The sequence below is a fragment of the Leiobunum rupestre genome, chromosome 5 (assembly GCF_980474605.1).
Source record: "Leiobunum rupestre chromosome 5, qqLeiRupe1.1.hap1, whole genome shotgun sequence".
Lineage (NCBI taxonomy): Eukaryota > Metazoa > Arthropoda > Arachnida > Opiliones > Sclerosomatidae > Leiobunum > Leiobunum rupestre.
The window spans coordinates 3,461,010-3,478,021 of record NC_143388.1 but is presented as its reverse complement, the minus strand read 5'-3'; the positions used below and the strand labels follow the sequence as shown (position 1 = coordinate 3,478,021).

The window sequence follows — 17,012 nt, the reverse complement described above, 5'->3', positions numbered from 1 at the left end:
AGTGTGGTTGAAAATTTAAAAGTGGGCGCTAAAGATATGATCCAGTGCTCATTTTGAACAATGCTCCTCCGTTCAGAAATTTCAATGGCGGCAAATGGGGCTGCTGTTAAACCGTTTCAGTTAATTGCCCTATTATAGTAAAAAGTCTTTGATTTTATACTAGAGTGATGAAATATGTTATGCGACAAAGATACAAAATAGGCAAACACAAAGTAAATAAGCATTTTTATTTAATATGACCAAATTGTAATTTTTCATGACATCATATCTTTGTAAAGAATAAGTCTTTTTCAACCGAACTTAGATAAACTGTTAAAATTCCAAACTCTTCCTATAAAACTTTTTCTAAAAACACCCTTTCCGTGTATTGTTAAAACCTTCCGCTAACTTGTCAGTACTATTCTCATTGAACATGGAATTTCTCAAGGTTAGAAATGTCAATATTTTAATGCATAGCGAGGGGCTGATCACTCCGCGTAAACGGTGAACAGAGCCGACTGTACTAATGGGATTACGCGTAATCTTTGAAGTCCCTGCCTTTGGCAGTGCTAATCTAAGCGTAATCCGGTGTACAGACTTTCTAAGAGTGTTTAGCCCCTCGATGTATAGAAAGCGCCAACTATAAAACTGAGTAACTGTAGTCACTGATGTTGAAATAAATTTTGTCTATTTTCAATATGTGAAAAAAATCACATTTTGGTCAATAATGAAGTTGCTTAGTCTCTATGTGCGCAAGTTACTGAAATTTAAAATGTTATTAATATTTTGTTACAGCTTACATTGTAATGAGATGTTCAAAATTGTTTTTATCGAGTAAGTTTCCTGCAAAGATATATTAAGTTTAAGTTGTCTCTTTGCTACTCGAAATGAACTTGAATAAGAAATTACTTTAGCCAGATTTTCTTTCAAAGAATAACATATTCTTAGTGAAAACAACGAAAAAGCTTAAAAATTTAAAATATTTAAAAAATCCATAGTTATCTTGCACACAAAATTTATATAAATATCCTAAAATATTAGGTGAACAATTTCTGAAATTTACAAAAGATCATGCCAAGGTTTTCTTAAAATAAATCCATTGTCTTAATATTTAATAATTTATGAAACAGATTTAAACACGAACGTTGAAATAGAAGTTAAATGCTTATATTGCAGCCATGGGAGTTTCGGCGATTCTTCAAGACCCAGACCTCATAACCCTGGCAGAAGTTCTATACAACGAGAAAGTCAAGAAACTAACCGTTGACCTCGACTCCGTACAGGACCTCAATTACATCAAGTGTAAAACAGAGGATTTGGAAGATCAAGTGGTGGAATATGACAGTCTCGTGAGAAGAATCGAGGACCTGCAGATCCAGGTGTTGGGCAACGCCCATCTCATTGTGAGCGAATTTGTTATTATGAGCGAAAATGAGCGGTAAAATATCTTTTTAAAAGAGCGAAAATTTTACCGCTCAAAAAAGAGCGGAAAGAGAAGAGCGCCGATTTTTCCGCTCAAAAAAGAGCAAAAAGAGATGAGCGAAAATTTCATCGCTCAAACAAAGAGCGGAAAGAGAGGAGCCAAAAGTTTACCGCTCAAAAAGACGTGAGCGTGAGCGGCTCTTTGACGAAAATGCCCAACACTGGCTTCAGACGGCCCTAAGTCAGATCGTTTCAGCGGCAGCTAATATCCTTTCCGGCCGTGCCTCCCTCATTAGCCCTCGGTCTTCCGCCGATTGATCTAACTAACATTGTAAGTTTAGAGGCAACCGGATTGAATGGTTGCCGTTTCTTGATCTGTTTCTGACCACGGTTCACAACAACGCTACGATATCCGAAGCTCACAAATTTAATTATCTCAAGAATGCCACGTATAGCGATGCAGGATGTCTAGTCCATTAATTGCAGCTGACGAAGAACAATTACAGCGAGTGCCTGGGACTTACTTAGTTCCAGATACCAAAACACTAGAGAAATCATAGACGCCCATATAAAACGTCTTTTCGGTCAACCAGCGATGAAGGAAGCGTCTTCTTTCGCCATTCGTCAGCTAATCAATACTACGTCAGAGTGTACCCGATCATTGAAGATTCTTCAAGTGCCGGTCCAGCATTGGGACGTAAAATTGCTCCATATCGTCAAGGAGAAGTTGGATGCAGAATCACGACATCAATGGGAGCTGACTTTCTCGGGGACTATGCTTTTACAGTACCAAAATGTCTCAACGTTTTTGGAGAAGCGTGCAAGGGCTTCGGATGCTTCAGAGACCGTTACTGGCTGCGCAAACGTTAAAAAATCATCACAGGCACGGAACTCAAAGACAACGGCTAATTTGTCTAATAACTTCAAATGCATATTTGAGTAATATTTTATTAATCGATTTAAAAAATTACACTTTTTGACGACGGATACTTCATGGTAGTAATTTTTTATAAACATTTGAAATTTTTTTTAAAACACTAGGCGAGCTTTTGGACCGGATTCCATTTTCAAGCCCGTGTTCTTACTTTAATAGTGTAAACGATTTTTAATACCGAATATTTTTAACGGTTTCATTAACCCAAGTTGAAAATGTTATCGCATTATCAACATCAAAGATCAAACGAGTAACCGAAGTAAAATGTCTAGGATTAACCTTGGATGAAAACCACAGATGGAAAATACTATAAACAAAATAAAATCTAAAATTCAATCCTGCTCACAGTTAGAAATTTTTACCGAATAATATTCTTTTAGTGTGGTACAACGCCACAGTGCTTCCTTTATTTGAATCGGGTGTCATTTAATATGATACTTCGTCTTATGAATGTCTAACATGACTGCAAGTGCTTCAAAATTCGATGGCTTAATTAATTTTATGAGTGAAAAGCAGGACGTCGAGTAAATTTCTTTATACAAAATTGTCACCGAGAAGGAGAATTCGCATGGCCTCTTTCGTATATAAAACGTATCATGAAATGTACCCCACTTATATCAATGATATATTTAAACAAGTCAGTACTGTCCATTATTCTAATACCAGAGTTTCCAATAGAAATATTTATAATCATGGTCCAACTTCAACTAGTAGTTCTTTTTTATGGAATGCCCTTCCAGTAGACCTATGTCCGCAATTTTTTTTAAATAACGGTAGTAACTATTTAAAAACATCGATAACATGGTTTTTCTTTTGTTTTTGATTGATTTTAATTGAACTTGAAGACCAATATATAAACTACCTTTAATTTAATGTTGATGTCCTCAATAAACAGGGCCGTGCTTGGGGGGGGGGGGGGGGGGGGCGAGCCGGGCGGTCGCCCAGGGCCGCTAAAATTTTACCATAGGGATGTATATACCGGAGGGACGCTACACTCAGTTTCGCCCATGCATTTCGCCCGGGGCCGCGAGACCTCTAAGCACGGCCCTGTCAATAAAGATGCTTTTAATATTATTATTAATAATAATATTTGGTGTAGGGAGCTGTTGGTTCACGTGGCTTGATGGTCTGGCCACCACCCTCCTATGCATTGTAACCCGGACACCTGAATAATTGGCTTATAAAAGTCGCTTGATGACTTCGGCCTTATGTGATGCCTTGCGTATTACCCTATTTGATTATAACTTGTAAATGAGTGGACACAATTCAGATCTTTCAGATAATGCAATGAAGATATTTTCATACTTATCGCCGAAACTTTATGGCAGTTATCACAGCATAAGTTTTATAAATATTTTCTATTATACTTACAAGGAGACTACCCGAGGTGTTACACCGATTTTGTTCAAACACGGGGGATTGGTAGACCTTCATGTAACTTGAAAAATTCTAAAGGGATTTTATTCAATGGGCAACGGTTTTGCTATGGCAACGAAAAATGTTTTTGACAACATAAAATAACATGGGATTTTGACCGATTTCCCTGTTAAAAAGTTTTAAAAAATTGATAAAAATATGACCAATTATGATTTTTTCGTCAATTTTTATCAATTTTTTTTAAATTTTGTGAAATGTTTCACAGGGGGAGAGACCCTTGGAATCGGTCAAAATCCCATGTTATTTTCAATTGGAAAATTTCCATTTGAAGTTGTCAAAAAAATTTTTCGTTGCCATGGCAAAACCGTTGCCCATTGAATAAAATCGCTTTAGGATTTTTCAAGTTATATGAAGGTCTACCAATGCCCCGAGTTTGAACAAAATCGGTGTGTAACACCTCGGGTAGTCTCCTTGTTAGTTTCAAAAATTATTTAAAAAAATATTTTGAATTTTTTAAGTATTGCACAGGAGGACACTTAAAATTTGTTATTTTACTATATTGAATTTTTTTCATTTTACGTGGTCAGAAACATTTTTGGTTGCCATGGAAAAACGGAAGCCCAGCGTAGTTTTTCCCTTTAGCTTTTTCATGTTACATCTAGTTCAAATAATAACCCAACTTCGACCAAAATCGGCGAGAAGCACCTCGGGTCGTCTCCTTGTCAGTTCCAATATGATTTGCTTATTTATGAGAGCAGCTCGGCTGCCCCATTCAAAACCTTAAAACCATCAAAATTTGTTGGGCAATAAGAAATGGCAAGTAAATTTTTTGGGTTAATATAATATTCATTTAATTATTTATGTTCAATATTGGGTTTTGGATTTTGCAATTTTGGGAACAAAAACCATGCAAAACCTTATATCTACAAATATATTCAATTTCGCCGTGGGATGCAAAATCTCCATATCAAACCATATATCGGCGTAGATAATCGATTTTTCGGTGGAAATTTTTGGGAAATTTCCAATGTCGGAAGCTGCAGACGAAACGTTGGGACGATGGAACTACACACTTTATCATGAAATTTTAACCGGATTTATTTTAGGTTTATGATTTTTAAGTAGATTTAGTTTTTAATTTAAAATGATATTAACTAGAGGAGAGAGATTGGTTAAAGAATCCAGACCGATTTCTGCTTTACCAGCTGAACGAAAAAGTAAGTTAGAATTAAGAAACCTATTCTCTAACCAAGGGTTAACGTTTTGTTAATAAAATTTGGTAAATCGTTAAAAGATCGTCCAAAACTTAACATCGAAATTGGTTAATTTTAAGGACCAGCTCGCTTATGCTAAGGTTATGCAGAAATGGGTATATTGATCTTCATTGACAGCCTTTGAAAAAAAAACAATTGCCTTCAGCAGATTTTCTTCGTGGAAATAATAATGAATTAAAGTTCTTGAAAAGACGTTTTCTAGAACAAATTAATAATTCAGGAAACAGCTATAAGAAATCTTCAAAATAGGAAACTTATGCGATGAGCCCTTGGATGTCACGTTGACATTTATTGAATACATTTTTTAATGGACCAATTTAATTAGCTTATTCGCATTTATTTTTTATTTCAGTTTAATTGTATTTTTGTATTTCTCGATGATTTTTTTTATAATCTCGAAATCTTTCTTTATAATTTTAAAGCAATTTTTATTTTCGGAACCCTATAACAAGAAAACAGTAAAATACAATAAAACGTTTGTTGTCAATTTTCGACTTGAAACTATCAATCGTCGTGTATGAGCGCTGGACACTGTGCATGACGGTTGACAGGTTTACGACCCGAACTCTGCAAATAACGCCCCTTAGGTCTTTCGCAGAGTCGCCCTTAAGAGTGGCTTGGAGGACCAAAGGCCACGGTCCGTCCATTCCCCACCCCCCCTAATTAAGTGACTAGCTGTAAAAGAAGATTCTCGTTCTCCCGTATCGCATTTTTAAGTGTTAACACACGCTTGTATTTTCTCATCTCCTCGCGGGTGTCCACGCCAAACCATCGCATTCTATGTTTATTGTTTTTTTAAGTGTACCCCCTTGAAGAATATTTGAGCGCAAATACTTGTTTATTAATATTTTTTTGTTCTATATCCATGATTTTATCACTTTCAGTGTATTTCAAAATGTGTTGTCAATTTTATTTCCTCTGTTGTATTGTGTGGAAAGAGCGAGCGGGCAGTGGTTTCCCCGGCCCCCCTGCTTTTCCGTTGTTAGTCCCTTGGCGTCCCAGTGACGCTTTTGGCCTCGGGGTCCGGGTTTTTTTCCACTGCTAGCTGGTTCTCTCTTGCCCGTTTACAAGGGTAAAAGAAAAATAGACCTTCTCTATCTGTAGGCGAAAATATCGCCAGATTCTACCAGAATTTCGCGCGAAACGACGCTATCGTAGTGGGCTCCCACTTGAGCCAATTTCCAAATAAAGATAATTTAGAGGGCCGAAAGTTTTTTTATTTAATAGTAAATAGTTCCTACGTCGCGACAGTTCAAACACGTAAAACGTAATTAAGCCCGATTAAAATTTATAGTCCATACCCAAATCATTTTTCAGTCGGTGGTTTAGAGTTTAGCCTCTCCCAATAATTTACAAGAGCTAATCAAATTTTCCTCACCATTTACTATATGGTGCCGAAACCCGGGAAAGTACGGTGTTAAAACGGAAATCGAACAAATTTACGGAACTGAACTTTCGCAATTACAAGGCCAACCATGGCGCCAATTACAGACGAAGCAGCATCCGAGACAGATTCAGCAGAGCTTAAAAGATTAAGGATAGGCAGAGGTACCGTGCGCCACAATACCACGACCATTGAAACGAAACTTAAGAGTCTGCTTGCAGACAAGGCATCACCGATCAACGAAATACAAGACCAGTTAGCTCTAATTACGATGAAGGAGTCCACTCTTCAGGCATTGGACGAGAAAATAATTAATTTGATGAACGGAGCTACAACTGACAAAATCGAAGAGGAGATGGAGAAACAACAAGACTACGCAGACCGAATTATCCTCATCAGGATGCAAGGAAACCGAAGAATACAAGAAATAGATGCCACACCTTTAGCGCAGTCGAACAGTTCGTGTTACCGAGCGACAGTAGAAGAATCAAGGCTACCCGTGTTAGCGATAAAAAGGTTTTCGGGGGACATTTTACAGTGGCCGGGATTTTTCAGCCAATTTAAATCTGCAGTCGACGACAAGAAAATAAGGAAAGTAGAAAAGTTTAATTATTTGTTGAGTTTTCTTGAAGGACAACCTAGAGACCTATTAATGCAAATGCAGGCGTCGGACGCCAACTATGACGAAGCCCTTAAAATTTTAGAAGAAAGGTACAAGCGTAATCATTTAGTAAAACAAGATTTGTTTAAGAAAATTCATAAATTAAGACCAGTTGATGAAAATGATTTACCAGGCCTACGTAGATTTTACGATACCTGTTCGGTTAATGTCAGAAGTTTAAAAGCTGTAGGCGTTGATATTGCCGCGAATGGGGATTCTTTGTGTTCGCATTTAGTAGGGTGTCTGCCTGATGACATGCGCTTAAAGTATAGTTTAGGCTGCGACCCAAGTTCGACCTGGGACGTGGATATTCTTCTCGAATTTATACGAAAAGAAGTAGAGGCTAGAGAAACTAGTGCTATTCTTAAGGGTGATTTCAAAAAAGAGTTTAAATCTAGCCAAAAACCGCAAGGGTTTGACGGGTCCAGAAAATTTTCCCCGAGTAGCGCCTCTACGCTCTCGGCAAGTGTTACCGAAAGGAAAATTTACTGTATTTTTTGTAAGGGATCGTCGCATCCCACTACAGATTGTTCGAACTATACGCTCGAAGAGAAAAGAAAAATCGTGAATAGTGCAGGGAGGTGAATTGCAACTCGCGTTTCGCGTGCCGTTTCTGCCCCAGAAAGCACAGTAGCGCCATCTGCGAACAAAACCCAGCGCATAAGAAGTCGACAGCGAACTCCGAAGAAACCGCGACGAAGATAGTCAACCAAGCCTCGGTACGTAGCGAGCGAACCGTTCTTCTACAGACCGCTCGCGCGACGGCTAAAAACCCGTTTTACTCCCCGAACCAAGAAGAAGTCAGAATGCTGCTCGACACAGGAAGCCAAGCGACCTTTATAAAGGAGGAGATTTCGAGAAGGCTCCGATTGCCCGTAATTGGAGAAAAACTAGTAACGATTCAAAGTTTCGGAGAGCAGAATCCGAAGGAAACAAGACGAAGAATAGTCAAAATAACCCTTCATAACACCCGACATCCAGATCGATTTATTGAAGTAGCCGCGATAGAAGCTCCTTTCCTTTGTAACGCCGTGACGTCAGTAAACTGTCAAGAGATCGAAGCTTATGCCAGATCGAGAGGTTTCGAACTAGCAGATGAAACCAACGAGAAGACCCCGAGTATAACCAGTATTGGAATCCTCATCGGAACGGACGCCTATTATGATGTAGTAATAAGAAACAGTTCCGAAAGTTTGGGAAACACCTTGGTCGCAGTCGAAACGTTATTTGGATGGACAATTCAAGGTCCTACAGAAACAAACGGTGCAAATGTAAACCCAAACACCTGCAACGTCGTAACCGTCATGCGAGTCGGTATCGGAGAAGTAGAGCTAGAGTCAACCCTGAAATCCTTTTGGGACCTGGAATCGCTTGGAATCGACGTGAAGCAAGAAAACGATCCCACCACCGAAGACGTTATGCAGAAGTTCCATAGAGAAGTCACCTATCAAAATAACCTATATTCTGTCCGTTTTCCGTGGAAGACTCCAAAATCAGATCTACCGAATAATTTCGCAGTGGCTAAGAACCGTACTAGGAAATTAGCAAGAAGGTTCAACGACGATCCAGATTTGTACCAAAATTACAAGAAGATTATAGAAGAACAGTTTCAAAAGGGAATCGTTGAAGAAGTCAACAGTCATGAACCATTTCCAGAGGGTACGTACTACATGCCCCATCAACCAGTAACGCACAAAATTAAGAGTGGTATACGACGCTTCTTCGCATGTAAAAAACGCCCCATCTTTAAATGAATGTTTGGAGAGTGGTCCAAATCTCAACCCGGATATGCTAAAACTATTATTGCGTTTCCGTATACACAAAATAGCGGTTACCGCAGACATAGAAAAAGCATTCCTCCAAGTGGAATTGCAAGTCGAAGAAAGAGATTCAGTCAGGTTTTTGTGGATGAAGGAGAAAAACGGACGAGTTCTTGAAGATGATTTCACCACTCTAAGGCTCACCAAGGTCCCGTTCGGAGTCCGACCGTCCCCATTTCTTCTAGCAGCTACCGTCAAGGTTCATTTGCAAAGCAATCCATCCTTTGATCCTAAAGCCGTCCAAGCACTCAGCGAAGACCTATTCGTAGATGACCTAACAACAGGAGCGGACGACGTGAAAGGCGCCTATGACCTATCGAAGGAAGCGTCCTACATACTCAGTACAGCCAACATGAACTTGCGCAAGTGGAGGACCAATTCGAAGGAATTGCGTCAAAAATGGGGTAAAAAAGCAGCAGATCCAGAAAGTACCATCAGCTTTGAAAAGGAAACCGATTCCTCAAATCAGAAAATCCTAGGACTTAAGTGGGACCCCGAAGTTGACATTTTCTCGTTCGACCTGTCGACACTGGTAGAAACTTTACTAGGGGCGAAATTAACCAAAAGAACCGTTCTGAGCGCGATAGCTCGCATATTTGACCCCATTGGTATGCTTGCGCCTTATACAGTTCGGGCAAAGTTTCTGTTTCAGAAACTTTGGGAACCACCAAGAATGCAATGGGACACTGAATTATCAATTGACATCGCCGACAAGTTCCTCCAATGGCTTCGAGAAATGCCGCTAATCCGAAACGTAAAAATGAAACGATGCTACTTCCCCGGGTCCGAAGAAATCGTGCATAAAGAGCTCCATTGCTTCTGCGATGCGAGCAGTAAAGCCTACGCAGCAGTATTATATATCAGATACGTTACAGCATCAAAAAGAGTCGGCGTCTCGCTCATAACCTGTAAAACCCGAGTGGCGCCCCTGAAGGAAGTTTCTCTACCACGCTTGGAGCTTTTGGGTTGCCTAATTGGCGCTCGATTGATGGAGAGTGTCAAGTCCATTTTCAAAACCGATAAAATTCCATTATTTTGGTGGACAGACTCTACCATTTGCGTAGCTTGGATAAAGAAGGACGATAGCAAGGTCCTAGAATTGAAACCATTTATTCGAAACAGAGTCACCGAAATAAGAGAGAAAACTAATGCAACGGATTGGAGACATTGTGCAGGAATTGATAACCCCGCCGACATTCCTACTCGCGGAGCAAGGGTCGCAGAATTAACAGGAATGAACCGTTGGTGGCATGGGCCGAAATGGCTCTCGCAAGACACCTCAGAATGGCCAAAGGAAAGAAACCCAGAAGTTAATCAAAGGGACATGAAAGTTGAGATCATGAAATCGGTATTAAACGTAGAATGTCAAGAGAAGAAAGGGCCACCTCGCGTAATAGACATGACGAAATTCAGTGATAGCACCAAGTTATTCAGAATTACAGCTTTAGTTTACCGAGTAGTACGCAGACTTCAAGGATCAAATTTGAAAAAGGGTCCTATTTCCGCTGAGGAAATCGGGGAGGCTGAGCTAAAATGGATTAACGCCACGCAACAGGAAGAATTCCCAGACGAATTAGTACAGTTAAGAGATGGTAAAAGAGTCGACAACAAATCCAAGATTAGAACTTTAAGGCCGATTCTAAATCAGGATGGCTTAATATGTGTAGGTGGGCGACTACAACAATCAGATTTAAGTGAAGACGAAAAACATAGTGTTATCATAGGCCGAGGGCAGAAGCTAGCCGAGCTTCTCATGAAAAGGAGTCACGAGCAAGTTGGCCACTCCGGTATACAGAACACCCTGACGCAAGCGCGGGGCCGATATTGGATGATAGCAGGCCGACAAATCGCGAAGAAAGTAATCAGGGGTTGCTTAATTTGCAAGAAGTTAAGTGCGAAACCGGGCGAAGCTCCCGTAGCCCAATTGCCAAGGGATAGAATAGTTCAAACGCCTCCTTTCCAAACCATAGGGGTTGACTTCGCAGGTCCCATTCACGTCAAGATTGGCAAAACTATCGAAAAGGCATACATTTGCATTGTAACCTGCGCGGTCACCCGCGGTATACATCTTGAGCTGGTCCCGTCGATGACTACGTATGAGTTTTTACTCGCATTCTGGAGGTTGATTTCTCGTAGAGGTCTTCCTCACATCATATACTCCGATAACGGTAAAACGTTTATTCGCGCCAACAAAGACCTCAACCTTATCTGGAAGAACATAATTAATCCGGAAGTTCGCAAATTTTTCGGCAATAGAGGTATAGTATGGAGATTCATTGCAGACAGAGCAGCCTGGTGGGGAGGGATGTGGGAACGTATGGTACGATCTGTCAAGACCATTCTTCGCAAAACACTATCCAGCGCCACCCTAACCTACCCGGAAATGGAAACTGTTCTCTTGGAGACCGAGGCCATAATCAACTCGAGACCTATTACGTATATCGCCAGTGACACGGAAGAACCGACACCTCTCACTCCTGCCCATTTTCTTCTCAACAAACGCGTCACTCAGATGCCCCCGCAAAGGGTGAAAGACCAGAACATTCCGAATTCCAGAAGAGAAATGAACGAGAGACTCAAGCATTGTTTAGCCGTAACCGATCGTCTATGGAAACGGTGGAAGGCCGAGTATTTATTGGAATTGCGTAATGCCTATCATGCTAAAGTAGTGAAGGACGTAGAACCCATGAAGGTCGGTACTGTAGTCTTAGTACACGACGAAAATGCGCCAAGGCATACTTGGCGTATGGGAGTGATTACAGAAATGCAAATGGGAAGGGATGGGCACTTGCGATCTTGTTTAGTCAGAATGTCTAACCGTAATGTCATCAGGCGCACCATTAACCATTTGTATAATCTAGAAATATCCGAAACTGATTGATGTCGCGTAATATTCTCTGTATCAAAATAAATTTCATTATTTTTGGGGGGAGTGAAGAATATTTGAGCGCAAATACTTGTTTATTAATATTTTTTTGTTCTATATCCATGATTTTATCACTTTCAGTGTATTTCAAAATGTGTTGTCAATTTTATTTCCTCTGTTGTATTGTGTGGAAAGAGCGAGCGGGCAGTGGTTTCCCCGGCCCCCCTGCTTTTCCGTTGTTAGTCCCTTGGCGTCCCAGTGACGCTTTTGGCCTCGGGGTCCGGGTTTTTTTCCACTGCTAGCTGGTTCTCTCTTGCCCGTTTACAAGGGTAAAAGAAAAATAGACCTTCTCTATCTGTAGGCGAAAATATCGCCAGATTCTACCAGAATTTCGCGCGAAACGACGCTATCGTAGTGGGCTCCCACTTGAGCCAATTTCCAAATAAAGATAATTTAGAGGACCGAAAGTTTTTTTATTTAATAGTAAATAGTTCCTACGTCGCGACAGTTCAAACACGTAAAACGTAATTAAGCCCGATTAAAATTTATAGTCCATACCTAAATCATTTTTCAGTCGGTGGTTTAGAGTTTAGCCTCTCCCAATAATTTACAAGAGCTAATCAAATTTTCCTCACCATTTACTATACCCCTCATTGTATTTGAATTCCCCGCTCCCAATTTGCGCTACTGGACGCGAAAGAATTCTCTCTCTCGCTCTCTCTCTCAATACCCGTCGAATATTCGGCTTCCTCAAAGAAACTCTTACGCCTTTCCAACATAAAAACCCATAAATGGTCCTCCACCGCCAATATATATTTCTCCAAGGAGCTCATGGTCTCTCGACTTCCAACTCTCCGCTTTTCGTCATACCACTATTTTCCCACCAATCAACAGAGCTTTAACCATCTTTACTATATCGTTCTTTCAACTTCATCCAATCAAAACAAAATATAAAAGGGGCTCGACCCAGAAGAAAAACCCTGGACACGAGGGCGACTGTCGAAGAAACCAAGAGTCGAAGGACGAGTGTCAAGGAAGACGTTTGGACAGCGAGTGCGAGGATCTAAAGTAAGGACGGATAAGTCCTGAGGAAAAGATGCCTAGAGGTACAAGTAGGCGAAAGTTTCTTAGACCACGATTATCCGAGTGGACCACCGTCAAAGCCAAAGTGCGCACACGACCATCGACAGGGTGAGCTATTAAACGTTTATGGTGCTACTGTTTATCTACCGAGAGAGAGAGAACCCCCACCCCATTTTAAATATAAGCCGGCGACATGAAAATTATATTATTTTAGTGTATATTGCATGATTTGCATGAATATTTTAAGGTAAATTGTTGTTTATATTGTTTTAAGCGTCATTACTTGTTTTATTGTGTATTGCATTAATATTGATAACTTAAATATATGTTTTGGACACCCGATTGTTAAGTTCTTTACTCTCTGAAACCTATCATCCCCTATAGACACAACCCCAAACCCCGGGTGATCATATACATACCATCAGACGATACCCTTCTTTCACCTTTGTTAGCGCTAGGGATACCACATTAAGATTAATTTTTTCATCATCGATAAATTTTAGCGTGACACTCTTTGTGTTCAGTAAGCATCGATAAATTCCAGAATATAATCTGGTAAAGAAAATTTGTGAAACAAAGGCAGTACGTGAAGCGACAAAGTATTTAAAATATTGACATGCATATCTTATTTTTGCAGGAAACAAATTCTATTGAAGGAAAATCAATTTTCGATATTGCATTAAAACGTGAAGCCGTCATAATATATTTTAAAATTTTTGATCTGAAGAAAACTGGCGCACTAAGTGGCTCGGAAGCTCTACTTTTTGACATTTTGAAAATTCACAAAAGTAACTTTTACATCAGCGACTACAGTTACTCAGTTTTACAATTTGCCTTTTCAATTCATCAAAATGTTGACATTACCGTCTTTGAGAAAACCAATTTAAGGTGAGAAAAGCTTTGACTTTTAAATTAAAGGTTTAAATTTAGCTGCTTCGAAAGTTTCCACGATAAATATTTATTTACTCTTTAATAGCTATTATTATTTCATAACGGTATTGGTTTTCACGTGAGAGCTTAAAATGGTTAGCAAGTTAAACAACTTTGGGTAGTTCAACTGAACTACTATTTCTGCTACTAGAAATTTTAAAGCTAGAAGTCAACTAACAATGTTTAAGTTAAAAAAGGTCGTGTTAGCAGATGAATTTAAATGCTCAATTCTTCCAATTAAAAATAGCAGAAGGTGCTTAAGACTTAACTACTTAATTTGGATATTTGACATCACATTCATTAACTTATTACTTAAATTCTCAGCAATCATACCACTCCAACCATTTTAATTATTTTTATCAAAACATTTTTTGAAATAGACCTATATTACCTTTCCATTTGGAAAATTCGCTGAATTTGATTTACTTCTTGTGTTATATAATATTTTCATAATGCCAGATTTTGTGGATTTTTAACCCCTACGAGCATGGAAATTTCATTTAATTCCGAGATAAACAGTTGCCCATAGAGCAAAATATACGGGTCAGATGACTTTAGTAAACAATAAAAATTATGACGCTTGTGATGATATTTTAAGTAATAGTGTATATAGGCTTACTTTTATTTTTGAAAATTTTTGGGAAAAGGTTTCTAGTTTCTAGCAATGTTTACTGGGTTTTTGTCATAACCCCCTTCTCGAACGCTTAGGATTTCTTTCTATTGTGAATATTTTTGTACGGCGGATATTGTTGTATCGATAAAAAAAAAACCCTGACCGGAAATTGATTGATAGGTAGTGAAGTAGTGGAAAATACGCGAATGCCCCAAACTTGTGTCGTTGTGTGGTGCAATACCAACGAACCTTTTAAAAATGGTGAACTCGGACTCGAACAAAAGAGAACGGAAACAACTCGTCCGAGAGCAGTAGTAGTCCTAGTTCATTGACCAGTGCCGAACCGTCATAGTCGCCAAACTGAACTTCGCAGAGTTTTAAAGTTTGCGTTTTGAGTCGTCGAAAAAGTTGTTAAGTGCCGCAGGTTATCGTCGTCGAGCCAGCAGACCTTCGTGCGTCCATAATCAGCCACGCTCCAGACATCGGGACGGATAAAGAAAACATTTTGCGTCCAGTCGCAGGAGCGGCCGCTCATATGAGCCTTGCCATAACGGATATTTAAAGAAATTTGCCTCGTCAGAGCGTAAAGCTTATCTTTTTTTCACAATACTTTTGGGATTTGTGTGTTCTAAGATCACCTATTTTGTATAGCCACCGCCGCCGCCGAATCTTAGATTACTCTTCAACAATTTGGTCAAGAAGGGTCAGTGATGTGGCAAACGAAAGCATTTATCTGGCCCTCGGTATTTTTTTTAAGTCTAATCGGAGCCCAAAAAAGAAGTCGTTTTCATATTTCAGTGTTTTTTCACGATTTTTGCCCTGGTTGATTATTATGTTTAGTTGGCAATGATCAAAATTCGATTGTTCTAGAAGTTAATATAAATTATCGTGATAGCTTCGCTACCCTGAATTGCCTAAACCAAGGTTCTTAAAAACTCTATTTGTCTAAAGGATAATTTAAAATAACGTCTTCGTTATTCGCGACCTTATTTCCAAAACAAGGTACCTTGAAAAAATACAATTTTTATAACATTTATCTTGGGTTTTTAAGCTGATGTACATGAATATTGGAAATTTATTTTAATTTTATGCATAAAATAAATTTAATACATCGGAGGGTTTGTGTGCTATCTTTTTTATAACTGAGGTCTCAGTTTAAGCACCGCGTCGCCTTTGTAGTAACCGCTGATTTTGTAAAAGGAAAATATTCTATTAATTTTAGTAAAGTGCTTTTTATTGCTTGTGTTAATTTAATAGTTTTTTTTCGAAACCAATTACAACATTATATATAAATTAATAGGCTTAGCTGTAGGAGAAATACGACAGTACGATTTCCGCATTTTAATCTCATGACGATATACGCAGTTTAAGGTTAAATGTATTTAATATTTTAGTGCCACCGAAATGTTATAATCTGTCTGTGAACCGCGAATTTTTTTGCATACGACAATTTAGCTTTTACAATTTACAGACCATCTTGGGCAATTTAGTGTTGTTCAGGCTATTGTTCGTAGTTTTGCTTATCATACATTATTGTACGATATATTTAAAACGTAACCGAAATCTAGTTTACATTTTAAATATTATATTTTATATATTTTATTTTTTTATTCAAAATATAGTTCCGACCTCATTTCGAAGAGTCCGATCAGTTTTTGGCACGGAACTATTTCAGTTCAGTTAAAAACCTTGTTTATGATGCTCCGCAAGCGTGGAAAATGCGATTTTGAAAAAGCTTTCTGAAATAGCTAGCCTGGCGTAAAAGTGTTTCCTGTTTAAATGCAGAGGTTGTTTAAGCTTACTTGAAGTTACTTCATTAAAGAACGGCCAGTAACACACGGCTTTTCGCAATCCAATAAACTGAACATAACCGGAATATTCCCATGTTAGAAAATCCTATTTTTATTACCGGGCAGGTTAACGTTCGATTAATTCGACTTTGCACGGCGACTTCTGACGTTTTTGTAAAATTTATATGATATATGGGCTTTTGTATTACATTTCTTTTTTTTTAGAATTATCCTTTTTCAACAATCGGGAATTACAAATTTCGTCACACAGCAAATCAAGTCCAAGGCAAAACAATTTTTGTCTCGTGAACATCCTTTGATAGTTTTTGAACCATTATTGATCGTCCACGAATTACCTGCATTTGTCTTTTTATTTATCGGATTCAATGCAGCTTTTGTTTCGTTTGCAATTGAACGATTTCTTAAGTTTAGTAGATAAAAATTGCATTTACATTTTGGTAATCTAAACCTCAAAGCATATGTAACATTAGCCAAGGTAAAACGTATGCTTATAGTTTAAAATCGATTTTGTTTTCATGAAATCACTACAAATTGCCAATAACAAGTTTAAAAGATATTTACTGTAAGGGTTAATCGAAAAAAACTGTTAAAACTTTAGAAAACAGGTTTGCCGATAAACCAGAACAAAGAAAGCGAAGAAATTGCATAACTGTTGAATTAATCTTCTTCGTCGTTTGTTAATTATTTTGAGTAAACTAGCTTTTATTAGTTTTCAATATTTCTTTTTAAAATAAACTACAAATAATAACCTAGTGTAAATAATTAGCTGTGGCATTTATCGCTTAATAGTTATATTTTATTTTTCAGTACGCTATTCCCAAAGAAATAATAAAAATTTCCTTTTCATTCACCAACAAT

General features: G+C 38.5%; 1 protein-coding gene across 1 annotated transcript; it reads left to right on the top strand.

The window, feature by feature from the left end:
• The first annotated feature begins 6,461 nt into the window (after positions 1-6,461).
• Positions 6,462-11,732, top strand: LOC149943356 (uncharacterized). Its single transcript, XM_090176047.1, has 4 exons — positions 6,462-7,493; positions 7,536-7,612; positions 7,654-8,759; positions 8,860-11,732. The coding sequence occupies exons 1-4, from the start codon at positions 6,462-6,464 to the stop codon at positions 11,730-11,732; spliced, it is 5,088 nt and encodes a 1,695-aa protein (XP_090032173.1).
• Positions 11,733-17,012: the final 5,280 nt, after the last annotated feature.